The 27,961-nt window shown below is 37.9% G+C and overlaps 1 protein-coding gene across 4 annotated transcripts; it reads right to left on the minus strand.

Moving 5' to 3' along the window:
- Positions 1–299: 299 nt before the first annotated feature.
- GABPA (GA binding protein transcription factor subunit alpha) lies at positions 300–27,950 on the minus strand. Of its 4 annotated transcripts, none has more exons than XM_063393861.1 (10): positions 27,812–27,950; positions 23,592–23,692; positions 20,450–20,594; positions 19,505–19,589; positions 15,091–15,336; positions 11,356–11,550; positions 10,482–10,538; positions 9,318–9,458; positions 8,467–8,659; positions 300–3,198 (listed from the first exon to the last, which is right to left on the minus strand). In XM_063393861.1, exons 2-10 carry the CDS (start codon positions 23,666–23,668, stop codon positions 2,970–2,972), a joined length of 1,368 nt encoding a protein of 455 aa, XP_063249931.1. In that variant the 5' UTR covers positions 23,669–23,692; positions 27,812–27,950; the 3' UTR covers positions 300–2,969. The 4 variants fall into 4 exon arrangements, with proteins under 4 accessions (XP_063249931.1, XP_063249932.1, XP_063249934.1 ...); XM_063393862.1 differs by having other exon boundaries at positions 27,525–27,826; XM_063393864.1 differs by lacking the exon at positions 27,812–27,950 and adding an exon at positions 27,314–27,496.
- Positions 27,951–27,961: the final 11 nt, after the last annotated feature.

Here is a 27,961-nt window from a genome sequence, read left to right on the forward strand (position 1 = left end):
CCATTCTACCCTACTACTGAGTTTTCATAATTTGTTTAATCTAAGCACCATTCTGAGATTTATAATTAAAGTGTTAAAGAAAGCTGCTACAGAAATAAAGGACACTGAGTTTAAAAGTAGACACACATAGCCAAATATTGAGTCAAAGAAGATGCATTTTCAGAACATAAGCTGAGTTTGCCTTCTTTCTATACTGAGCTTCTGATTTTAAGAGAAAAGACAATAAAGTGCAGGTATTCACCTTTGAACTGCTTGTCCTTGAAAGACATAAAAAATGTCTGAAAAATGAAGAAGGCAAATTAACTGTATAGTATTTTTATTTTACTATATTGACATTTTATGCACAAATACTTTTTCAGAGTAAAAATAGAAAATAACTGCATCATGTAAAATTACAAAAAAAAAAAGCAAACCACAAAAGAAATATGTAATTATTAGCAGAGCATAAGGGTCTTTATCTAAAGAGAAAAAAGTATGCAAAATCCCTTCTGTTTTACAAAAATTGGGAATATTCTGTTTTCTTTCTGGCAGCAACAGAAAATCCTTTGACAATATATTCTATATCTTTTGTTTCACTGAAGACATCAAGTTAGTCACAGATTTCTCCCTCAACTACAGAGAGCGTGATAGTAATTTTATACTGCTTGAAAGATTCTTTCTTTACTAATTAGAACATGGTGGAAAAGCAGATGGAGCCACAACAAAGAACCCAAGGACCATTACTTCTACTGAAAGACTGCAAAGCAACAACAGGATGCAATCAAAAAGGGTGGGAGCAGAAGGTTCCCCCATGGGACTTATGTAACATGAAGAGGCAGGGGAATGAAGTATTAATACTACTTTTTAATTTTGCTGTGTGTTTACCCACAGCTCAATTTGATCTAGAAAGCTGGTATTTTAAGATTCTTTTCGTTTTATCCTGTATTTTAACTAAAAAAACACCTCAAGAACTCTGCTAACTAGAATTAGTGACTTGTACTTGACTTGTGTGTAGTCACAGAAGATTGTTCCATGCAGAGCTGCTACCCTCAAATACCAGCTTCACGTAATTCTTGGTAAGCAAACCTGCATCGCCTGCACCAGCCACCTCTAACACTTGTCAATCAGTAACATCAACTCTAACAGCAAGAAAAGGAGTGATGTTAATCTTTTGTGACAGATACATTTACAATTTTTGCTCAGGGCATACAATTTTTTAAGAAGAAAAATGACATCAGCATGCTCAGCAGATGGAGTGCTGTAAGAACTCAAGGATAAAAACGACAGTAAGAGTTACCAAAAGAATCCACCAAAAAACCTTTGATTTTACAGTCGTGTCAATGATGAAAAAACACAAGTTAGAACTATTTCAAAACTTCTAGTCAAGCAAAAACTATCTGTGGATGATCATCCACCTACAAAATCCTTGTCTGCAACACATCTTTAGGATACGCACAAGTCTTTGTATTCTCTGCCTTTTGCCTGCAAGTGTAACCATTCCTGCTCCGCTCAAGAGCAGCAGCTCAGTGCTCTCACTGCTCAGCACAAACACACTTTATGGTCAGAACCTCACTGTTCGAGGACTTTGGATTTAAGGTTTAAGAGTAGCTTGACACCTAACAGAATTAAAGGTCTTCCCTTGTAATGGTTAAGTGTGACCAGAGAGGGTTTAATTTATAAAAAGTTGGTGAATATCAATGGTGACATAGTAATTATGCTGTTTATTAATATGAAGAGGCAAAAGCAGTCCCCAAATCACACCGTTCTCAGACATCAAAAGAAGCAGTCTAACAGGCACCAATATGGAAAATCAAAAGCTGAAGCCTACTTTTTACTTTTTTTTACTGCATGTCTAAGTTTGCAAGAAGCACTAAGTAGCTCAGAATTCAGGATACATCCCAATTATTTCTGACCCATCATCCAGACTTCAAATTGCACCCAGCTCTGGAGCATGCACTTGGCTTAAGAAGCTTCAAAAACATCACTTGAAATTCAAAGAGAATTTAATTTTAAATTTTAAATAAAAAGTACTTCTTTTTAGGTAATATGTTAGACTGTACAATGATTGGAAAATTAAACTTCAGTTCTCTGTAAAACTATTTTCAATTTGCTTTCTGTTCCTAATCTGGGAGTACTGACTGTGATTACCTTAAGTCTTCAGATACTAAGGTTGACTACCATGCAGGTATATAAGCACCTTGCAGAACACAGCATTAATACTCCCCACCAAAACAATCCACTCTTTGGATGAGGGCTGTTATTTCAAGTTTTTGAATTACCTGATGGGGGATGGCAGTGGGGGAAGAAGTTCACTTTAGCTTTCTGTGAAATGGCTAACATCAAGTACGTATTTCAAAACAGATATTTGCCCTCGTATATGTATATTATGCGTATATTACAATGAAATACTCATAATTGGCTTTTCACCTAAGCCATATTTAAACCTGGATCTCCTTCTTCAGCACTGATCTCCAGTTAAGTCAACTCTTAAGTTTCCTTTTCTTTTAAACACAGAAGCTATTTTAAGAACTTGATGCTTTGTAACATTTAACATGTCTTTCAGCTCCACTTGATTAACAGAATAATGAATATACTGTAAACTTTGAAAGCATCAAATGCTATTTGGTAGTTCAGCAGAGAACAAAAGACTGGAAAAGGCTGCATTCACACAACTGATCAGCCTGGGGACTACAGGGACTTCAGTTTTGTTAAAACTGTTGCAGAAATTACTTTGCACAGCTGTGGTCACAGCAGTGAGTAGCTCCACCTCTCACTAGCTGCAGAAGTTGGGGTGGTCCCTTAACTTACATTAAAATTTGTGCTGTTAAAAGATCCAAATTTATGTGAGTCTGAGTTCTTTACAGAAATTCATGCTCTATATTGTATAGTCAAGAAACAAAATAAGTTTCCAATTCCGATAAAGGTAAGAGCATCAACTGCTCTGGTTATAGAGGAAAGGCCTCAGGTTCCCAGTTAAGAGTTCCCATTGCTTAATTATCTTTCTCTGCTTGCAGGGATGCTGTAGCCAGTGCCACTGCTGTAACTGGCTGTGCAATGCCATGGAGCTGCATCTTGGCCAGTTTCTTCTGCTCGCATTCTGTGACCAAGCGGTTCAGCTCTGCTGCACTGTACCCAATCAGAGTCTTCAGGTCGCACACAAATTTGTACACAAATCTCTTGCCTTGCACCTTGCAGATCATGTCTCCATCATAGTAATACCTGCAAAAAAGAAATCAGCAACAGAGAATTTTAGCATCTGTAATTTTCATATGCATCCATTATTTACTTAAGATTACCAGAGGCTAAAATATTATTCTTTTTCTCATTGAGATTCTCATAATTTCATATATCAAGATATGCTTTAGCCATTTTCTTACATGAGAAAAGGGAAGTGTTGGAAATTGTCTCTGTACCTTGGAATATTAAGGAGAAACAAAACGCAGTAATTATTTTGCAGGCCATTGGAAGCATCAGATCAGGAATAAGCCTTAAAGCAGTTTAAAAACAGCTTGGCAGGGAAGATGTCTTATATATAGTTCTTTGCCTTAATATGAAAATATTGTCTTTTCCCACATTATTGTCCTTTGCTTTGCTTTTCTGAAGAAAAAAATTAATGCTGGAAACAGGTCGAAAATTACCAAGCAGTTTCTATGATATGAAAGCAGCTTCTCTCTCTACAATGTCTTCAAAGATGGAAATAAAACTATAAAGGTATGGGTTGGATTTGTGGGGTTTTGTCAGCTTAGTTTTCATTTTTGTTGGGCTTTTTTTGTTTGTTTAGTTGGTTTTTTGTTATATGCTGTCAAAACTACATCTTAGCCTTTATTTACAACTAAAATGAATTCTCTAACTATAAATATGTTTTAAATTGTGTGACAAAAGAATTATCAGATTGGGCAGAAATGTAGTGAGATAACAAGGTCTACGTGATCCCCCTCCACTCCAGAGACAGTTTAGGTCACACCAGTAATACAGAATTTAGAATTTTGCAGTTTTGTTGCTGTTCTTCTCTCAGAACAAGCTTCGATAGAATGTGTATCACATTTCTTATTAAGGGAACTTAAGTGACTGGGAGGTAACTTGGATTTGATGAGCTTGACAAGCTTGTGATAACTTTGGAAAATAATAACTCAACCAACACAATATAATTTCCTCAAAACCATCACTCAAATGTAGAACAAATGAACGCAGATCTCTTGACTGTCTAAAACTCAATCCTGTGACATGTTCATAAAGCAAAGATGATTCTTGTTCACTAGCAAAATTAAGTCAATAAAAGATGAATTTCTTACTCCCAGCTCTAGTGGAAAAGAGGTAAGTAACTAAGAAACCAAGCAGATTCTTCAGACATCTCAAGCTCTGGAAAAAAAGCCTTTCAATTTCTTACTTTTGAGGGTCAGGACCTAAGCAGCAGCACCAAAGAAAGATGAGAGACAGGCTGTGTAGAAAACAATGTTGGTAAACCTGTTGATTATTGAGATCTTGAGAGAAGCCAAAGCAGTCTGTCAAGGAGTACAGGAAGTGTCAGAGTAGCTTATTATGCTCTGTGGGTAAAGACAATATGGTTTCTTTGCTAAAGCTCTCCTTCAGCTTTCTCCTGAATGACATACAATTATAAAAAAGCTTCCTTTTCACTCCTTCTCCTCACTCTACCCCTCAAACTACCACCTGCCTCCCTCAACTCCTGTTTCCTTCTCTACATCTCTATTTATTCTTGGTTGCTACTACAGCTTCCACTCAGCAATACTCTATGTCAGCCCTGTCCTCCAAAACACCTCAGCCCCAGTTAAAGGAACTGTTGTGGAATGGTGTCCAGTACTTTCAGCCTCTTACTGAGGTTTAGTTGCAGAGGGTTGAATGAACTCTGAGGTTCATGGTTGAATAACCATGAGGGTGGAATGATGGCTTATGTTTAGTTTTGAAGTAGAGTCTTTTAATACTCTACTGGGCAGAACTGAGGAAGGATGAGCAATGATGTGTGGTGTGTCTCTGGTGCGTCTCTTGTGTGTGGGAACACTGGGCAGACTCTTACTTGAATACGAAAAGGTAGAGAAACGGAGAGAAACGAAACGGAGAGAAACGAAACGGAGAGAAACGAAACGGAGAGAAACGAAACGGAGAGAAACGAAACGGAGAGAAACGAAACGGAGAGAAACGAAACGGAGAGAAACGAAACGGAGAGAAACGAAACGGAGAGAAACGAAACGGAGAGAAACGGAGAGAAACGGAGAGAAACGGAGAGAAACGGAGAGAAACGGAGAGAAACGGAGAGAAACGGAGAGAAACGGAGAGAAACATAGAGAAACGGAGAGAAACATAGAGAAACGGAGAGAAACATAGAGAAACGGAGAGAAACATAGAGAAACGGAGAGAAACATAGAGAAACGGAGAGAAACATAGAGAAACGGAGAGAAACATAGAGAAACGGAGAGAAACATAGAGAAACGGAGAGAAACATAGAGAAACGGAGAGAAACATAGAGAAACGGAGAGAAACATAGAGAAACGGAGAGAAACATAGAGAAACGGAGAGAAACATAGAGAAACGGAGAGAAACATAGAGAAACATAGAGAAACGGAGAGAAACATAGAGAAACATAGAGAAACATAGAGAAACATAGAGAAACATAGAGAAACATAGAGAAACATAGAGAAACATAGAGAAACATAGAGAAACATAGAGAAACATAGAGAAACAGAACTCTGCTCACTCGGGGCATTATGAAGCACCTGCAGAAAAACACAGTTTGTAATATGCGGCCATAGCATATGTCATGTGGCAGTGGTCATCATTTTTTAAAAGTTAGTTAACTCTGCACAAGCCTTTACATTTACTGTACAATTCCATATAATCATTCCTGTCTCAAAAAATGCTGTGGAAAAATGCTTTAAAAACCGAATATACTTTAAATTATTTAATCCACATTACTGATATGATCAGAAAGGAAAAGGATCACAAGAAATTAGATCATGTTTATACGAATGTCCAAAATATGCAGGATTCCCACATCTCATGCTTGAAACATTCAAGTTAGAATCAGCCACTGTGACAAGAGGATATTTTCTATATTATGTTGAAAGCATTTCTGATTACAGCATTTGCCTACTCAAAAATAAAGAAAGATAAAAAGAAATAAAATGAAATACCCCTCAAGTATATAAAGTTCCCAGAACATTTCAAGACACACGGAAACTTTGTTTCACAAGAATACAGGAGATGGATGAATTATTTTTCTTCAAGTCTCACCTCCCTACTGGATAACTAAACAGACTTGGATTTTTAAAAGATTTACCAAGATATGTATAACAAAAAAAAGTTGCTCATCCCTTTCTGCTGCTCTCCCCTGGTGTCTATATGCTTGCTTTTCTGACAGCTGGCAGAAGAGCCAGCATATTTCTCAATAATACTAACATGATTTCCAGTATTAATCAATAATTGACACAGTGATTTCAATACATTAGTAAACAAAACACATAATCATTTATTAAACTTTAGCTGTGTGTTTATCACAGGAATAGCAAGAGGCATTAAATATCCCTTCAGACATTAAACTGTTAGAAAACATGTCAATATTGATGCAGCTGCCAAAATGACATCACTTTGACAAATGTGATTTCTGTAATTCTGTGAATAAATATAAATGTAAAACTTTACTAATAGTGATTTATGCAAACTGGTGTTTAATATCCCACTGATAAGAATTATTCCAAAGTTCTTCAGCTGCCCTTGGCATCTTCTGTGGAGCTTGTTGATGAAACCTGAAAACATCAGCATGGTTTACATAATTTTTATGTATCAGGTTTTCACATATGCCTTTAGTACACAGACTCGCAGATACACAGGTTGGAAACTTGGGAATAGCATTGGAACAATACAGGCTGGAGAGGAACTGTACTGGAACAGTTCTGCTTTCGGCAGGAGATTTGACTAGAAACCTCCTGCAGCCCCTCCAACCCAACAGAGTCTGTGATTCTATGAAAAAAATTAACATTCTAATTAATATACAAATAATGCAAGAACAGCCATACAAGACCAGACAGACCATCTAGAACAGGAAGAGACTCCAACAGACCGAAACATAACACCTAAGGAAAAGCATGAGAGTAAGCATCTACCAGTGCTCGTCCTTACTTTAAGTGACCTGAAGCTCAGGAACTCTTACAAGTTGCATCTTTTAATTTTTCAACCTAGTATCATTCAAAATACTTATTTTTCATTAATCTTCCCACTTGTCTTTCAAACACAAAATTCCAACATCCACAATACCGTGCCTAAAGAAGTTCTAAGACAAACAAAAGGGTACAGTTTAGCTGTGTATTTCCTGCCTGTCAAATACTATCTAAATCCTCCCTAAAAGGGTAAAGAAAGCCAGAATAGGATACTTAACCATAATTTCTTACAGATGTATTTTGAAATAGAAGTTGATATTTTTATACAACACTAGAGGAGTTTACTTCAAAAAAAAACCAACCAAGCAAACAACACATATCCAAAAGTGAAAATGCTACTAAGTAAAACACAGGCCTCAATCAAAATGCAACTTCACTCATACAAAAAGAATTTCTAAATCAGCCTGAATAATTTGCAGGATTAGGCAAAAAACATCTTTCTTGAAAACAAATCAAGAGAAATATATTTAAGAATATCAGAATAAGAAATCAGAAGTTCACTCTCAATGATTTCAAAGAATGTAGATGAATTTTCAAATGATTCCAGAGACTAAAATAACCACGGAAAAGTAGTCTAAAATTCAGGTACTTGCATTCCTCCCCCTGCTCAAGTACTTCATCCACAGTGAATCAATAACACAAGTCTCTTTTATCAATGTCAAACTAGAAAATCACAATGAAATGAAGACACGGAAGCACTTCCATTTCTTCAGATCACTGTGATGTTGGAATTGCAGCTGTTGAAACATAGCTGTCAACTGTATTTTTCAATTTAGAATCCACACAATAAGAACAATGAAATGAAACAATGAATATCTAAATTTAGAAAAGGTTGTTATATACAGAAAACCACTAACAATTAGAGAGAAGTAATCTGCTTTATTCCATAAGAAGAGCAAGAAGAACATGGGCAGCAGAACAAAAAAATAAGTTAATAATTCACATATTTTTGTATCTTTCACCAATAATCAATATTGTTTGGCATGGTACTAAAAGCATAAATATTGAAGATAAATAAAAAAGAGGTATATTTCTAGAAGTGAGTGACCCAAATTAACCATCTTGAAAAAAGAAAATCTATTTTCAAGAAGTTATTCTTCTAGCTTCTTTAAAAATGAAGAAAAAAAATCAAAACAAAGGCAAAAAGCCCAACAAATACCTCTCCCCTAAGACTAGCAGGATCTCATTGCAAGGACCAGCTTCATAAGATTTGGTTATGCCTTTACTAAAACAGTTGCAAATTTTGCATAATATTAATTAAAACTGAGGTAGCCAAATGAAAGAAAATCATATCCCATGAGCTCCTTAACTTTCTTACCTCAAAGCCCGACTAAGCTTCTCATAGTTCATTGTGGGCTTGTTCTTGCGCTGTCCCCATTTCTGTGCAACTAGTTCAGGTTGATTCAATTTAAACTCTCCTTCATCACCAACCCAAGAAATACAGTCTCGAGCATCTTTGTCAGTGAGAAGTTCTAATAAAAACTGCCATAGCTGGATCTGGCCATTGTTCCCTGTTAAAACAGGAATAGTAAGTTTCACTTCAACTTGTCCTTTGAAAAAAATCACAACATTAAAGAGAAGCAAAACAAAAATGACAGCAAGAATAAAGAAATCAATAATCAAAGAGTATATACAAATAACCCTAAGTAATTCCAAAATTAAACTGCAAATTTAGTGTGCAGTTTTCCAGACATGCATTCATTTAACTAAAGAAGAAATACAAAACTATATAAATTTTGAAGTCACCAGATTGGAGAAAAACAGAGGAGGAGCACAACAGACAGTGCAAGTAGCAGCTAGGCTACATTATACAATACAGAGTTTATTTTCTTCCCTTTCTGCAAACAGAAAGTCGTTAAAAGCCTGAATAAATGCTATGCAGTGGTTTGAGAGGATAGACTGTTAAGTGATGGGGGAATGTATGCATTTTATTTGCTGCAGGGTGGAAAAACTGCAGTGTCATGTTGACATGGTCCTTTTATGAGCTGACTAAATTGCCAGGGCTGCCTGTGCTTACCACAGATTTTTGTACCTACGGCTCCCTTCACACCACATAGACTCCTACACACCTCACATTTGGAGCTACAAAGACATGTTTTACCAAACTGTAATTCAAATTAATGGGTCAGTGCTTAGTGCATTAGCATGTAAAAATAATGGAGGCAATACCTGTTCTGTTCCCAGGGGAACTCCTATCTTCCCCGGAGATCCTTGGAGCTCTTTGTACTTTAGCTGCCTTTGCACTGCTGTTTATCACTTTGATGGTGGTTGGGGTAGCAGGCTGTACAGATGCTGGTATAATCTGCACAGCTGTAGAGCAGAGAATGTTACAGAACATCAATTATAAATTGCTGGCACAGAAATAGGCATACTTTATTTATTACCTGTATCATCATAACAGGTTTTTCCTTTGCTAAAAAGGCACAATGCATTAAGTCACAATCCTAAGCATAATTTAAAGACCTTTTTACCTCTTATACAAAAACTGTCATTTTAGACTCATTGCAGAAATGCCACATTAGAGATAAAACAGCAGCTTTAGTTTATTATCATGCATATTACATGCTTCTACAAAAAGAACCCAAACTCTCTCAAGCCCTTGTTTTCATCTTCATGCTGTTCCCACATGATCTGCCCTAATGTCCTTTTCTCTACAGTCACTGCACAACCTCCATTCCTGATATTCAAACAGCAAACACCTTCTATTGCAGTGGTGTAGGAAGTTGCAGATGCCCCACTCAAGCTGGCTTTAACTAGACACAAGCACAGGATGTAATAAACAGTCTATTTAACATATAAGATGCTTGTAAGTCTTCTGAAAATTGATTCATTTTAATAACTGATGACACTGCTTAGCTGAAAGAATGTGCTTCAAGTAACTGGAAAGTTACTTTAATGTACTATTTCTAATACTGGTGTCTAAGCAAGTCATTTCTTCCACAAAACCCTTCTGTTTTTGGAAACACGTTTTTATTTGACATTAGTATTTAAATAGATCCATTCATTAATGCAATACATAACTTAAAGCCCTGAAACAACTAAAAACCTCAAATATGTATTCTAGACAGCTTATTTCAAGAAAGTGGAAAATCTACCATTCGAAATTAAAGTTATAAAATTCCATAGTTCAGGTCAAACACTACCTTCCAGCCAAAATACAGAGAAACTCAACGTTATGTTTTGAAGTTTAAAATAGGTCCTCCTCCCTTCACCAAGGAAAAATACTCTCTCGAGTGATTTTTCTAAATGTTGTACGAATACTGCTGAACCACAGTACAATGTGAAATCTGCAAACAGTGAATCATGGGAATTAATGCTGACAGAGGTACTTACGCTGATCAATTGTAACAGTTGCTATTTCTCCAGAGTGCTCTTGGCTAGCCAACACATCTACAAGTTGGAAAAAAACCCAGCAGGTTTATATTTAACCCAGAAATAATAAGTCACCTGAAGACCAAAAACTTTAATATTTTGTGGAGGAAAAGAAAAAAATTTGCTATCAGTCTGCAAGAGACATGTACAGTTCATGGTCTTACAAGTGGAGATATTTAGCATCTGTCATTCAAGTTTTAGAAGAGTGTACACGGCAAATTTCCACTACCTTATGCATTCTCCATCCCCAAAAATGTTCAGTTATATCATGTAAATGAAGATGGAAATAGTTATTAGTCTGGCAAGTTACATCCAACCATGGTACATTTGAAATGCACATATATGTTACTGTATTATGCACATACAATGCATCACTTAGCAGCTGTGTTGTTTACTAAGGATTTCACTTCCTGTGCTTAATAATCTCCACTTCTATATGACACAGAAATGTACATTTAATAACTCACAATCAATATTTAATTATAGAACTAACAAATTCTGTAGATGCACAAACTATGAAGCTTTATAAAAATCAAAGGTGGAATAACCAACCACTACCATCTACCAGTTATGAGATTTGATAAAAGACAAATGATAAATGCAGTGTTTAGTATGCAGACAATGTTTCATGGCAGCACGTTCTAATACATCCTCTTATCTTGTATTGATACCCTAATTTTTACCCCCAACATTAAGTAAAGGAAAAATAACTGCTCAAAATTGGTTTCATAGTTCAAGAAAAAAGTCTAAAAAACCCCCCCAAAAAAACCCAACACACACAAACAACAACAACAACAACAACCCAAAAAAACCCAAAAAACCCAAACTGCCATACACTTTCGAAGAAGCTCCAGGTGGCTCCAGAGGATTTCTCCCCGTGGGACACGCTGGAAGAAATCTTCTTGGCTGAGGTTGCAGAGGTCCCGCCCAGGAATGCTGAGCGTGTTGAGGTCGATGTCAGTCATGCTGAACTCCTTCATCACCCACACCACCCAGTGGAGCACCTGGTCTGTCGACCACTGCACTGGGTCTAGAAAAGACAGATGAAACTGCAGGTCACCTCACCATACGCTGCAAAGTTCCTCCGTGATTATATAATAACTTCCATAAGAGTAAAAAACACAGCATCAAGAAGCAAAATTACTGAGACCAAATCTGCCTGGAAAGTTGGTGACTGCACTTCAAATGGTGATGGAATGGTGTGGGTTGGTGGGGTGAAGGAAAGGGTGAAAAAGCGATTATTTTAGAGAAAGTTTTTACATCAGAACTATGCCTGACATATCTTAAACACACGGAAAAAAAGCACTTTCTTTTTCCACAGGTCTTCAGCTTCAAAAAAAAGAGTACTCTCTCCCAAAGAAGGATAGTCTTCTTCAAAAATGTCGATCAGTTTGTGATTATGACAAAATACTTCACTGTAAACTTATTCACATCATCTCAGTTTCTGCTGACAAAAACCACCACTGGCTTTCTCCCCAGAAGTCTCTATTGTGTCGTACTTTAGGCTGGTGACCAAACCACTGTTAGTAACATACTAAAATGTTCTGTCTACTGCTGAGAAATGCTTGCAAAAGCCACGAAGATGTGGCTCAGTCCAACATACAACAGAGAACATAAACCACAAAACAAGCAAGAGAATTTTGAAGAGAACAATGGGCTTGAGTTGGCTGCAAACGATGTTCTCCTTCCTGGCCATTAGGGACACCTAACCTCATGATGGTGAGTATATTACAGACACCTGTACCAGGAATCCTGTTGGGATTGAGACTGGGATTGTGTAATGTTCTGCAATTGCTGTATTCATCTAAGTATAACTAACCTTTATGCTGGGTTTTAATGTACCTTATATCACTCTACTAAACCAGAAATCCCATGTAATATCAATGATTTTCAAGTAAATTTGATAATTCCTATTACATATTTAATATTACATCCTCCACACATGGAATATCTAAAAGAACCTGGTCAGACTATTGGACTCCAATGCAAGGCCTTCTGTGCTTCTCATTCAGTCAACCCCAGCAAGGAGCTGGGGGTGCACATGAAACTGAGGAGGGACAGCTGACTCCAGCTGACCAAAGGGATATTCCACACTACAGGGAATACTGAGCAATAAGACTGAGGACCATTTTTTTTGCATAGAGCCTGGCTGAGCATTGGCCTGTTGGAGGCAAGTGATTGCTTCTGCATGACTTTTTCAGCCAAGTTTTGGAATGTTGTATACAATATATTTTAATATATGTCAACAGGTAAGAACTAGAAACTAAAGTAGGAACACCTACTTTTCACTGGAGTAGAGTGATTATGTCTTTTTTAAATTCTAATATCCCAAGCAGATGTTACCTTGACTATTTTTTATTTTAAGATTTAAAAGAAATAAAATCAAGAATTCAGAAAAATTAAGAAAATAAAGAATTAAAGAAAGCAAAGTATCCTAAGTCTATAAATATTTATCTAGGAGCTACAAATTTAATTTTGGTTAACAAAGGACAGCTACATGGCATAATTTTTCACTAATGCTCCCTAAAACAATGCAATGCAATCCTGTGGCAAAAGACACCACAAGGGGGTTGATCTATCAAACATCAGCAGCAGTGAACTTTCATTAAAAAGCTATTCGTTTGTTCTCACAAACGCAATTTGCAAGGAAAAAAAATCATTACTTTCTCTAACGACTTCTGTGGTTTCCAAGCTTTCTTTCTGATGCTTGGTTTTCTGCATTTATTTCTCACAACAATTAATGTTTTCCTTCCTTCTGGGTACCAAACATTTGGATTCTAATAGTAGAAATACTTTCAACAGAAAAATATTTATAATCTCTAATAAAACCCACTCAAACCATAACATAAAGAGAAGGCCATAACATTTTAAAGACCTGCTAAAAGCTAGTTTTCAATTTGCAGCAAAGTAGAGAAGCCTGTAAGGATGCAGATAACAAAAACTTTTCTGGATGATTATTTATTAACTAGCCTTGACTCTTTACATCAACCTATCCTGTCTTCTGAAAAGATTCAAGAAATAATTTTGGATTATAATGTAGAACTTAGGGGCACCTTATTTCAATCAAAGTCCCTGTAATGTCTACTCAGAAAACGTTTAAAATGTTCTTTCTAGGAGTGCAATTTAGCACATTTTTGATAGTAAGAGAACACCATTATTCGTAATCCATGGATCTCTGTCATAATGAACTAACATGATTTTCCTGAAAAATCTGCACTCTTATGGCCCAAAAATCATTAAACTTTTAAAGCTACAGTTGTGGGTTATAGAGTTTTCTTAAAGCATCAATATTATTAACGTTTATTAAAAATATTCTTCAACATAACATTTGTCTCAGTAATTTTCTTCTAATATTAATGTGAGAGTGTGATGAAAAGTGTTAGTCTGCTTAGGATAATCCCTCACTTTTTTTTCAAACATTCCACATCAAATCCCCAATTATCAACAGAGATAACATGAGGAAAACTATTTTTGAAGTGCTTACCAATGAGAAAACTAATGAAAAAGCCTTTGCATTAGTTATCAAAAATATGCTCAAAATATTGTCAAGATACATGTCCTGCAAAGACCTTTGACTTGACTGGAATTCTTAAACCCTTCCAAACATCCTCCTTGCCAAATATATTCCGGTTTTACAGGTCTGCTTGTATAGAACAGCTTCCTGAATATGCCTTGACAGTACATTTTTGCCAGTCAAATGAAGCAATTCAGCTGGATAATCTCCCAAACATGATATAGGTCTACATCCCACAGTTCCAGATCAATCCTAAACAGACATTCAGAGATGTTTTTTAAACTAACAGTAGAAGAGCAACCTGCTAAGTAACAACATTAAGTCAAAAAAAATCATCATTTAGAAGAATATTTATTTTCAGTTCTGAATCATCTTCCTCCAGTATGATGAAGTCCAGTACAGCTTCTCATACAAAATCTGATTAAACAGAATATTCAGCATCCTCCAGTCCATGAACATTTTGTTTCAGCAAATTTACAGGCAATACCCCAACACCAGCTACTGAGTCTGTTCAATTCCACACACACCTGAAGAGCTTTATCACTAATACAAACATTTTTGAGGAGGGCAGGAAGAGAACTGCTTTCTAAAGATTGCACTTACAAGGTAAGTTACAGCACAAAAGCACTCATTTAATGAAACTATTATGAGCATTAATTTTACTTCTCCTTGTTTTTTTGATTAGGTACTAGGAAAAATTTCCTCACTATGAAGGTGGTGAGGCCCTGGCACAGTGCACAGAGAAGCTGTGGCTGCCCCATCCCTGGATGTATTCGAGGCCAAGCCAGACAGTGCTTGGAGCAATCTCGTCTAGTGGAAGTTGTCCCTGCCAATGGCAGAGGATTGGAACCAGGTGGTCTTTAAGGTCCCTTCCAACCCAAACCATTCCATGATTTTACAATTCCTTTATGCAGATTATTTTGCAGATATTTGCATTGTACCCACACCACATACCACTAACCCATACGTTAAAAAACCTTCTCCAAGGTCCTTGAGCACCAACCCTATACAGAACATAAGAGCCCAGCGCCCAGCCAAAGAGCTGTGCACTATTACCGTAAGGTATCCCAAGGCGCTCCTGCTCTTTCCGGTAGCCTTCCAGTGCTGCAGCCCATCGTGTCACTTGCTCAGACGTTTCATCTGAAATTGCTGCAATATGTTTTGTCCCATCCAAGGTTATCACTTGAGCTTCTTCAACAAGGTGAGCTTCAGCCTCTGCATGATGAGCATCTGGATCAATCACAACCTCCACAGTCTCTACAGGCTTCACAATTTCCAGGATGTTCAACTTGGGCTCTATCCCTAAGCAAGGAAACAACACAAAACTTAAAAACAGTAATGCAAATATGACAAAAACATTTTTTAATGCTTTCTGATTAGTAGGGTCAGCAAATTAAGGAAAGAAGCAGGACACAAAAGTGCCATGAGATTTCTGCGAGTGTCCTTAATTAGAACAACATACTCTATTAAAGAGCATATGCTTTAGTAAGGTGAATAACAAAGCTGTCCCTCCTTCTTCCCTCAGTATTACAGCTTCCTGTTTTAGTTAAGTGATCTATTTCACAGATCTTGAACAGAATGTTCAGCATGAGAGCATAAAGTACGAGTATTTTGGTCTGTAAGAAATATACCAAATAAAAAAACCCAAAACAAATAGAAAAGGCAACCTCCAAAAGGACCTAAAACAGGTATCCAGCTTTATTCCAACCATAAAGCATTTCTTTCAGCCTTTACAATACTTCTCTGATATCTCTGGGGTCTATGTAAAGCAGTTAACATTTTCTTTCAGTACTTTGCAGCAGGCAGTGTGTTAAACAGCAAGTTAAAAGAAACCTAAAAAATTCTTCCCATTTTAGGCCTCAACAGCTATTCATGTTTCAGCTTCATGTCTGTCATTTCAGATATTAGATCATGGAGCGAACAAGGTATGTCTGTATCTATACTGCAGCAAGACAAAACACATTCACTAATGCTTTGTATAAACCCCTTCTCTGTTGTCTTCTGAGGTGTTTTGTCCAGCTGGTGCCTCACCAAATTTCTGACATAGTACAGAATATTTTTCAAAATTATTTCAATTTTTGTGACATACAATTTTTACTATAATGCCAACAACCACACTTATTTTAAGAGATTTTTATCAAACATATTTTCACATAAAGAAAGAATCTTTACAATTCTCTTTTATCATGAGTTGGAAAAGCTTGACTGTGGTTAGGCTGATGAAAGTAGGACTCACAGAACATCATATGGCCAGAGTAACTTCAGTATCTTGTACCATAAAAGATTACTTTGTGTCCTTCCTGTCTAATCTATATTAAAGCACAGCACGAGATGGTTCTACAGGTAACAGCCTTAAGCACTAAATCCACAATCCCATTGCAGTTTGTAAGGGAAAACAAATGAAGTATGTATTACAAGTAAGAAAAAACAAGTCTTTTTCAGACAAGTATTCCTCTAGATTTTAAAAAGCATTTAGCTTGAAAAAAATATTAGAAAGGGAACAAACATTACCAAGACCCTAGAGTACAAAACTCAGCAATGTGAAATCAAGGACATGAGAAGAGATGTTTACAACCAGTAAGTGGTTGACTAGATGAGAAGCAAACATGAAGAAAAAGCAAACAAATATCTTACTTAGGAGATTGTTTTACCTAGCCCATGAAAAATTAACATGCACAACACAGGCTTCTTTCAAAATCATATGAAAATGGGTAAGGGAAGCCACTAAGGGTTAAGATTCTATTTTTGATCTTCAAAAAATAAAGAAAAGAGCTTCTAGAGAAGTACAGTTCATTATTGCTCAACAAAAAAAATCACTGTGTGTCATAAAAATACATGTCAAAAAAACTTTGTGCTTTATCCACAATACAAACATGGAGATCAAAGCAATGAGTCTCTGTAGAGGAAACACCTTGCCTTGTAAGTAAAAATGTGAATTAACAGTCTGCTGTCTAACTTACTGCTACACTAGATCAACATTCACTCCCTGAGTTTGTCTGCATATCTCCTCACATCTCTTCTCCCTTTATCTACCACATAAGACACGACCAGTCTTCCTCACCCAAGCACCCAAGTTGTGGAACACAATGCCACACACTCCAGAAGTTTAAACTGGTACAAGCAATACAAAGCTTCAGGACAGGAGCAATCAAGACACGTGTAGATGTTGACAGTACTGCCAACTGTCTGAAGGCAGTGAATATATTGGGGTGATGACTGACCTACAGGCAGCCTGCTTGGTTTTACCCACCCTGAAATTTCTAGTATTAACCACAGCCAGAGACAGGATACCTGTCCAACAGTATCTTTAATCTAAGAAAGTGTCGTTACACTTATGATTTGTTCCTTTACATACTAAAAATAAGAAAGACTACTTATTTCAGGAATTAGTACAGAAAAAATCCCCAAAATACTTTATTGTGAAGGTCTTCATAATGAAAGCTTTTTTTTCAAATTCTTTGACGTACAATGGAACACGTTAGTTCCACAGATATGCAAGAGGCCCAGTTCAGAGCAGTAGAGAACTGGGCTGCACTCAAAGCTGCTGTTCTCACAATGGAAGGAAAACCACACACATTGCCATTCCTCCAACCAGAGGAAATGAGTTAGGGCAAGGCAGAGCACTATAAGAGTCTTACTAGTAAAATGAAAAACAGGAATGGTATTTTACCTGCTGTAGAATGAAATGCTATAAAAGAACTACACTCAAGTTCAACTATAGAAGAAGAGCTGTAGTTCCCTATATATTGTCTTTGAATTTAAAGCCAGTTTTAAATTTGGTAGAACATTTGAACTGACATAACAGCTTTTCTTTCAAGAAATAAGAGAATGCAATCTACCACACTGATTACTCCTAGCTGAATTCTATACATTACACAAGTTAGGGAAAAATAAACATAAGTGAACTGAGAATCTCTCAAAACCTCATTCACACAACTAAAATGTGACAATGGAGTTAACAAGCCGTTTTTTCCCATCTGGCTCAAAGGGGTACTATGCTCAAGAGTAACAAGTCCATTTTCCTGTTAGTGATCTAAATATCTTCCTTTTGTTATATGCATGCTATTTGTTTTTTGATATTCTGCCCTGCCATATTTTACATGCCTTCAACAAACAGATTTCTTATGAGTTACTAAAGTATCAAGGTCTGAAAAACAACACTGAAGAGTGCTCCAAAGTGATACAGAAATACTTAATATTCAAGTGTTTCTTTTACGAGAGAGAGAGAGAGAGAGAGAGGTGTGATCGGTTCAGAGAGCAAGAAGCTCCTTGTGCTATAGGATCACGAACCTCGGTTTTGCATTAAAGGGAAAAAAAAGTAACACAGGAAGAACATGGAAGATGACAGTAAAGATATTCATCATTCACATCCTTTTGAAAATAGAGGTCTGAGCATTGAATACTAGAAGTTACTGGGCACAAATTAAGAGCAGTTATTCTAGTTCCCTGAAGGATATTTCCATTCTATTTTATAAGCAGAAAGGTACATTACATATGGGGAACTGAGGATTCAACCTGGCACTGGTCACCTGACACTCAGCATTAAATGCAAATTGTGTCTTACTGAAGACTGCTAATACAAAGCAAAAAAGTTTTCTTCAGTTTAACCTCCAATGAAGCCACAAGGAAACAAAAAGTGCTCCCCAAATTTTGCTTGTTTGCTTTGCTGATGTAACTCAAAAGAGATAACTAATCTACTCTGTATGAACTTGTCCCTGTTTAAAAATACAGAAATAAACACCTGTAGCTGTTCCCACAGCCCAACAGGTACATTGTCTTTGAAGAGTGGTGGCTGTCCTTCCAATCAAGATATATGGAGGGGGCAAAGCAGAAAATTGGGACAAAAAGCAAAACAATGAAGCTGCTAGTTCCTAAGAATTTGACAAGGGGAAATCCTGTCACACCAGGTAATACAACTAAAAACTATGCCTCAACAAATCCGTATCCAACTGGTTAACGTTCCTCTGACACAATGGTTTATTCTGACTTCTCATCCAAAGAAAACGGACACTAGGCAGTGATCCTGAACCTTGACAAGGATCTTCAGTTAGCAACATTTACTTTCAAAATGTAATTGTTTCTAAAGCACACCAGTTCACTCACCTCACAGGGATGAAACTGTCACCTGCCTACACAAAAATCTTTAGCAGGCATCGATATTTGGTCTGATATGAGTAATTACTCGACCTTGAGGAAAACCTCATAGTGTAATAGACATTATTCAACACAGAATTGTTTGGGTTCTGGATTTGTGTTGATTTTGTTACTTAAAAAATGATTTGAAATTCCCTGACATTTATTTTAATTTTACTACTTAGAACTACAGTACACAATGAAAAAGACATTCTGAAGCTCTGTGCCCATTCATTGATTTCCTCAATTTTACAACTAGGAATAGAAGATCAGGTTTCCTCACAAGCATTTCTACAATATTACTTTGTCTGTACAGAAGACAAATGTAACTGCTTACCTTGTCTAGATATTACTTGCACACTGAGTTGCACTGTTCCATCTGTTTTCACTCCTTGATCAAAAAGGCTTCGATCTGGGTCCAGCTTGATAAAAGCATTAAAAATTAAAAAATTAAGAATATGTATTAGTCTCACAGTTACAACAAACTTATTCTCCTTTAAACTTCAGAAACACTTAGTGCCTGCAGCAAATTTTCTGAAGGACTGTGTAAATATTTTTAGTACTGTCTAGACAATAGCACATAGCAAAAAAGATTTGCTCATATTTTGAAATCTGTTTAAGATATTTTTGCCTACAGGAACATTTTTTTATCTAAAAGAAGCAATGCAATATGGGGAGGTACCTTCACTACCTGAAAACTATCTACAGTTCCTTCTCTGAGTTTTTAACAACTTCATAAAAATTCTTATCTTTATAAGAATTTCTGTTTCTGGAAAAGCCATGGATGACTGATTGTAACTTCAAATAAAACACATAGGTAAATGAAATGCAAAACAGTTATACTGTCTAACATGTGGCAATGCCTGTAAAAACAGGGGTGGATTTCTTGAGTAATGCTTTGCTACGTATACACTATACGTATATAGAAACCTTCTCATTTATATTCAAAATAATATTAAACTCATGGAAGTTCAGCAGCAACAAATGATGTGGGCTACCTCAAAAGAAAGTAGTATGGTCATCGCCCTCATTCTTCTTTCACTTGCAAGGTGGTTTATGAACCTCACACCAGGAACTCCAAGAATATTTTTACTGTATTCACATTGAACAAGTGCGTATATATTACATGGTCTGATTATAATGAACCTGACATGAAATTAAACTCATAATTGTAGTTAATATTTCACATGAAGCATGAATTCTATAAAATGGAAAAGAGGGAAAAAGTATGTAAAACATTTCTCTATTATGAAGTTAAATCTTTCATAACCTTTCAATTTACCTGGATATCTTGCAGACAAATCTCATGTGCATCCAAGGAACACTGCAGTCTGGGTTCCAGCAACTTCTTAAGATTTCCAATTGGTTCATTGATGTCAATAGCCTGACTCACAAATTCTGCAGTGGTGTAGGTTTGCTCGACGATGCTTAAATAGCAAATTAATACAGTAAGTCATTACCTACATGTTAATAGAGCAGGTATAAGAAAGCTTAATACAAGTTAGAAGTAAACTAGACAAAAAGTAATACTGACTCTGAAATCTTAATATGATGCAGTATTAGTTTGAGTACTCTTTGTTTGAGTACAGAGTCGATTACTGAATTGAGTTCATTAATTTTACGGTTGGGTAACTCTTCTTTCACTCTGCCACCACTGCTTTGCCTGGACTGCATTTAAAATATATCCAAGTTAAAAGCAAACACAGAAACTTAACAGAGAAGGAAAACAGAAGGAAAAAAATGCTCACACTCATACACAGCAACTTTCCATGTCTTTTCACCAGTCAGCACAAGAATAACAAGCTTAACACATAAAAGTGACAACCAGAAGGAAGTACAGCAACATGGAGCCTTGAAGGAACTATTAGTCACATGACATGGTTGTCCCACACTACAACAATGACAGTATTGGCACAGGCATTTGGAAATGTCACTGTTATGGGACTCATGTTATAACAATGACCTTAGCAGTTGGGCTCTCTTCATTTACACAGAAGGAAACCAGAATGCACACAGATATAGTCTGTCAGTGGTAAAAATACACAAAGAAATTAGAACAGTAAGAAACTAGTAAGTGGTTTTGAGTCAATTCTCCAGAATAGGTTCTTAAAGAGTAGTTAACCTAACCAGCCTCAGTTCTCTCTATCTGTCAGAGACTGAAATGTTATGGTTTATTGCTTAAACATCTTTATGAAATACTTTTGCCTATTATAGCAAAGGCGGGTAACAAGAGCTGCATCCAAGACCAGCGCACTCTGAATGCACCTCTGGACTGAGGCCCTTGACTGCAAGTTAACAGAGACAAGATAAAGTGACTCAAGTTTGAGGTGGGGTAAAAGAATACATTCACAAGAGGATTAAGCCCAGGACTTTTGAAGTTGAGGCCACAGCCCCAGGTTTTTCTGCTGCCGGGCTCCCATAGATCCCTACACCAAAGGGGGGAAGGAGGAGACATTTTGGGTGTGTGGCACGGCCTCTGGCCAGATGCAGTGAACGCCCATCCTCCACTGGGCAGACTGGCCCAGCTGGGGGTCTCCCACCCCTGGAAGGCCACATCTGTGTGAGGGCCAGCCACGTGAGGGACAACAGAGGGGGTGTCACAGCCCATCAAAGGCTGCCCCCAAAGGGGTCCCCAGATGCTGCACCAGAGCACTGCACGTGATACTACAAGATGCAACAGATCCACAGTCTTGCAAGGGACAGTGTCAAATCTGCGCCCCCCAGGAGGTACCTGTGTCTTCCCACCTGCCGAAATATAAAAGTATAATAATCCATTGGATTCTATACTTTTTAGTGGGAACCCTCATGACCAAGACCAGATGGAAGGGAGCAATGAGATGTTGTTGCGACACTTGGAAGGATGATATGCTTCTACTTAATATTTGTCACTCTCCCTGATCCTGCCCCCCACCTCTTTTTCTATTTCCTTTTTCCTTTCTTTTCTCTTTACCTCTTTAAATGTTAAATAAAATATATCATTTTTTTGGTATCAACATCTAACCTCATTTGGTTTTAATCAACTTTTGGAGTATATTTCATACCTTTCTGGGTTTGATCTGTTTTATTCACAGAGAATTAGTTTCTTTGCTCTTCCGTGCTTAGACCAGATTGCAACACATTATCTGATGCTCTGAGCATCTATCCTACACAATAACTGATTGTCTGATCTTCCACACATAGTAGTGAAAATTAGAAGGGAAGCATTGGAAACTAAAAATCCAGGTTGAGGTAATTAAATTAGAGGGTATCCTACTTCACTATGTACAATTTCAATGGCCTGAACAACAGGATACCTGACACTGATCTCTGCTCTATTAAAAACAAATCATCCTGTATAAATCCTGTATAACAGTAAAGCAAAGGACTGGAGATATAGAAAGGTTCATCTCAATTACAGAAGGATCCACTGAAGTGGAAAGGTTTGCAGCACTGTCTTGGTTTGGAAAGACAGGCATCTGTCAGGGAAAACTGGAGTTTCCCTTGGAACGGAGAATGTAAAAACCCCCTCCCTCCAAATTATTACAATTAGGAGCTTTCAGACAAAAATATGGTAATAGGAATAACAGTTGTTTACTAGGAATATTAAAAAATACAAATGCAGTAGTACAAAAAAACAAACAAGCAAACAAACAAAAGTCCTAGAAAACCCTGACAGAGTCAGAGATATGACCTCACACCCTGCTGTCAGGATGTTGGAAGCAGTCCAAATAAGTCCTCCTGCAGTAACAGATGTTCTGTGAAATAGAAATGATCCTGTAGAAAAAAAGGGTCCAGTGCTGGTGAGATGGGTCCAGTCTTCCTCAGAGAATTCAGTGGAAAACCATTTGAATTAGTGTTTGGGATTGCTGGTTTTATCCCGGTGGAAAGGCTTTGGCTCCTCCCACTGAGTGGAGCATCTCCCAATGGAATGAGGTGATGTTATCAGTCATGTGAGAGGCCTTGAATGGCCCATTCACAGGTGATGTCCCTCAGAGGAGGATGGGTGGAGGAAGAGATAAGAAGGCACTGCCTTATCTGGTGTTATCAATTGTCCCATTAACAGAAGGCATCTGCCCTCTTCCCCCCCTAGAGTTACAAGAGATAAAGAACAGTATCCCCCAACCAGTTTCAACAGATGGAAATAGAATACACACTTTTGGTTACATTTTTCAACCCAAGAACAAGCACACACACAGACATACTACTACAGACATTAAAATAGGAAAAGTAAAGTACTAATAATGTAGCAAGAGGTAACCAAAACAGTTGGGGATTTAGGTAACTAAGGCTGAGGAAAATGGTAGCAGTATACTGAGTCCCTACATTGGATACATTTCAATTTCTGGAAAACCACCATTTAATTAGATAAGAAACAGAAAAAGTAATTAATTAATTAATTAATTAATTGCTGCTTAAGGATCCCAAAAGGCAAAGACAGTACATACCTTTCTTCAGTGCATTCCTGTTTCTCAGTTCCATCAATTTCTATTTCTATCAGCTCCTCTGCCTCTCTCTTAGTCATGGCTGCAATGTCTCAAGAACAGAGCTATGAACAGAAAAAAATTTTTTGTGTAAGTCACAGACCAACATGACTAGACAATGTTTTGTGTCCTATCACACAATTTTTAAATCCCGTACCAGAACAGCCTTTTAAAGCCAAGAATTCATCTTAAAAAGATAAATCCAAAAGCTAATGCAGATTTCACAAAATGTATTACTATACCTGTCTGCAAACAAATGTTCTAGGAGCAAACATGGGACTATTAAGACATTTGCACAGAGCATAAAGCCTGATTCTCTTGCAGTCATCCAAATTCATGGATTTTTTGTTTTTGTTGCTATAGGCCACCTACAGCAAAGCATATCTGAAAATTCAAACTACCTTCCTAGCATGAGTGAATGATGATTATAAATTTAAGCAGCATTTTATTACGTGAAATGCTGCAGGAGGCAGTGAGGGAGAAGATCCATGATTTCTTAATAAGCAAATAGAAGTCAACAACAAAGTGTTTGTTGACTACCCCATCTTTCCACCCATGCTTCCCACAGGTGAATGGTTGATGATATGAGCACAATAAACAGATCTTGTGAAGTCCCAAACTAAAGCAAGATGCTAGTCATGAAAGGAAAAGCTATTCTGTGATGACATTCTCACTAACACTGCAGACTTTCATGCCCTGGAGAACACTGGAGTCTGTTGGGAACGTAACTAGAAAACAAAGAATTACAGCATTTGATCTGTAAAGACATAATTTGTCTGGTATTGCTGTTTTTCACTAACCAGCACATATACCATAACTATAAAATTCATATGATAAAAACCAGGCCCAATTATATTAACAATGTACAATAAATAACATCATCAACTCATAGGAAAAGAAGCAGGAAGTAGAAGCACAGAGGAAGAAAAAAAACCCACATTGGTGAAAAAATAAAACATTTTATATATCCAAAATAGAAGAGGTCACCAACATCTCCATCCTAGAATCATCCTTTCCCAGGTACTACTCTATCCCAAACCCAACTATTGGCAAGAATATCTACCAAAGACAAGATAATAAGGATATGTATCAATCCTTAAAACTTCTCAGAAGTAATAGTAACCAATTATGTTTTACAGCTACTATGTAAACTGTCTAAAGAAATTCAAACTACTCATCATCTCCTTCAAAAACTATTTTGTAAGATCAGTTGTGAAGAAATCAAGTGCTGCATATGGTTCATTTTGTAAGAAGCTACTAAGGCTAGGAAGTAAAAAAAATGACCTTATCAATATCTCATTACTAGAAGGAAACATAGAACCCGTTCCAGATTTGGCTCTGTGAAAATCTCCAAAGGACCAGTGTAGTGTCCACTGAACAGGGCCCCAAGAGACCAATTCCTGTATCACTTAATCTTGCCTATTATTGCCATGATAAATGTAAAAGACTGAAACACAACTTCTGAAGAATGTAGACAGGCCTAAATATCTGAATGCACTGACACTTGTGTGGTTACAGGTGATCTGTCAGACTATTAAAAAATATTTCAAAACTGAGATTTGAGCAATGTCTCTTACTGAAAACTCCCAAAGAAGCAAACTGGTATGACAGATATAGCTGGACTGTATCTGGACAGATGATTTGGCTTAATCGATACCAGCTTGACCAGCCTAGCTCAAAGCAAAAAAGGCCCCAGACACAACACCTCAGCCAACCCCTCTGAAGCACAGATACACCCATATCATTGGCCACTGAGCTAGGCAGAGTTAAGAGCCTTGACCAATCACGTCTGTAAGCACGGGAAACTTGGAAGCTCTATAAAAGGAGCTGATGAACAATAAAGAGCGGCTGTTGCTACATGATCTTCAGTGTGTTAATGCTGTGTTCCTGTTTCTGTCACAAAGTGGTATGATATAAAAAGGTGAATGTCTTTTCTGTATTAGCAATCAGATTAAAAACACAAAACAAAGGTAAATTATCTCTTTTTTTGTGATGAAGGGAGTTTACCAGTAAGGTCACAAAGGGGTTAAGCTGGGATTTCTGTTGTTTGACATATTCATACTTCATTTACTGAAAATACAGTGCAAATTTACAGTAAGAACTCATCATCTTGATAGATTTCTGGCAGAGAATATTCAATATGGCTAAATGCAGAGTGATGCAGAGTAATAAAATATTACTGCCCATAGTAACAGCACAAAATTAGGTAAGACATTTAGAAGTCCCTAGGGATTAGACTCCAAACTGGCAGCTGGACTAGTAACTGTTCACTCCCTCTTCAAAGGCAGTTTGTGATTGAATCTCTCAGGATTTGTTTTGTTGGTTTTTTTTTTTTTTTTTTTTAATCCCTGGAGGGGCAGGAAAGAGAAACCTAGGTACAAAGAGCGTGTGCACAAAGAGCAAGTACACAAAGAGGAAGAAAGATGGTTCTGCTGAGCACAAATACAAAGAAGGGAGATGGGAATAAAGAAGAACAACATAATGCAAACACATAAACTCATTAAAGTTCCTAGAAGCCTAAAGGGGAAAATTACTCAGTCTTCCCTATACTAGCATAAAGAGACTTCTTATGATATATACATTTCACATGAAGTCTAGCAGTTTGTTCCTACAGGATGATGCAGAGTTTGAAAGTGAACATAGGTTCAGATGGGACTGAGATGCCTTACCCTTCCCTGAAGGCTACTGAGACAAGAAGGCTTGAAGAGCCTGGCTTGCTTGGAGGGTACATTTGGCAGGAACACTACAAAGCAGCATTTGTTCAAAGGAGCATAAAAACTGTGGTTGATTCCTGGAAGGTTCAGCCTACTGATTTCTGCTTGTTCCTACTTTTTCCTTCAACCTAACAAGCCCTAAGACTTACCTGATAGCCAAGAAGAAATCTGACCTCCACTAACATAAAAGAAGGCAACAGAGCCTTCTTCCCTTGTATGACAGCCCAGAGCTACTCCAGTATCTTTTACAGTAAAGAGAGTAGTCCCGTTGTTCTGTTTAATATCTATCTTTTCCCTAGAAAACAAGGAGTTAAGCAAGGAATGAGTCCACTCTGAAATAGGCACAAACTCTCAAAACAGAATTATGTTATGTATTCTACCAGCTAATTGTGAAATGGGGTCCAGTTCTACAGCTCATACACATAATCAGCTGATACTGAAGCCCAGTCACTGGGGTTATCTGTGCCCCAGAGAAGCTCTGGTGTGTGGAGCACATGATTCCTATCCATCCATATTACCCAAATTATAAATACCAACACAAAGCAGGTAACATAGCAGATAGTCTGTTTTTTACAGATCAGCTTTTACGACTCATGAACCAGTTCAGTTTAATGATGGAGACAGTGGAGCACAAATAAAGCCAAAATAGAAGCTGTGGCTGTGCAGGATGTACCTGCCCGAACATTAGGAAGCAAACTATGGAAGATCATGGGATCAATCAGGTTGGAAAAGGCCTTTGAGATCATCATGACCGAACACCATGTCAACTAGACCATGGCACTAAGTGCCACATCCAGTCTTTCCTTTAACGTCTCCAGAGACGGTGATTCTACCACCTCCCTGGACTGTCTGTTCCAATGTCTAATTACCCTTTCAGTGAAGAAATTCCTCTAGGTGTCCAACCTAAATCTCCCCTAGCACAGTTTAAGACTCTTATTACTGATTTGCGGAGCAGCAGAGCCCGACCCCTACCTGGCTGCAACCTCCTGTCTGGGAATTGTAAAGAGAGATATGGATCTCCTCCCCGGATCTCCTTTTACCCGGGATGAGTCCCCCCAGCTCCTCCTGTGCTCTAGACCCTTGTCCAGCGCCGCTGCCTTTCCCTCGACTTGCTCTAGCCTCTCTACGTCCTTCGCGGAAAGAGGGGCTCCGAACTGGACACATCACTTGAGGGGCTTCTCACCACTGCAAGAGGAGAATCACAAAACGCCACATCCTGTTACGTTTTCACCCTAAACAAGGTTTTTATAAGGGGAGATAAGTTCTCCCGCGCCGGGGAGGCCTCGCGAGCCCCGCGGCGGTATCACACGATCCTTAACCCGGGGACCCTTCCCCGCGGCTGCCGAGGCGCCACCTCCCTCTAGGCCCCGCTTCCCGCGGTGCCTCCGTGTCGTTGTTTGAACCTGAAACGGAAATGGGATCGCCGTCGGGGGAGAAACGGAAACAAAACACGGGCCGGGCCGCGCTCACCCGCCGCCACCGTCCGTCCGTCCGTCCGTCCGCCGCACAGACACGTCCCGCCGTCCGTCCGCGTCCGGGAACTCTCTCAGCTCCGGGTCCGCGATCGGCTCCGAGAGCGGTCCGGGAGCGGGCTGCGCCAGGACCGGGGCGGCGCGCAGG

The sequence above is a fragment of the Prinia subflava genome, chromosome 3, assembly GCF_021018805.1.
Source record: "Prinia subflava isolate CZ2003 ecotype Zambia chromosome 3, Cam_Psub_1.2, whole genome shotgun sequence".
NCBI classification, from domain to species: Eukaryota; Metazoa; Chordata; class Aves; order Passeriformes; family Cisticolidae; genus Prinia; species Prinia subflava.

What these genes read in the sequence shown, in the direction of transcription:
- GABPA (XM_063393861.1), bottom strand. Translation starts at nt 23,668, where the DNA reads ATGACTAAGAGAGAGGCAGAGGAGCTGATAGAAATAGAAATTGATGGA. An exon ending in GCAAGTAATATCTAGACAAG is followed by an intron (nt 15,337 to 19,504) that starts GTAAGCAGTTAC and finishes TTCCTTGCTTAG; the next exon opens with GGATAGAGCCCAAGTTGAAC. An exon ending in CCTGGAGCTTCTTCGAAAGT is followed by an intron (nt 10,539 to 11,355) that starts GTATGGCAGTTT and finishes TCCAACTTGTAG; the next exon opens with ATGTGTTGGCTAGCCAAGAG.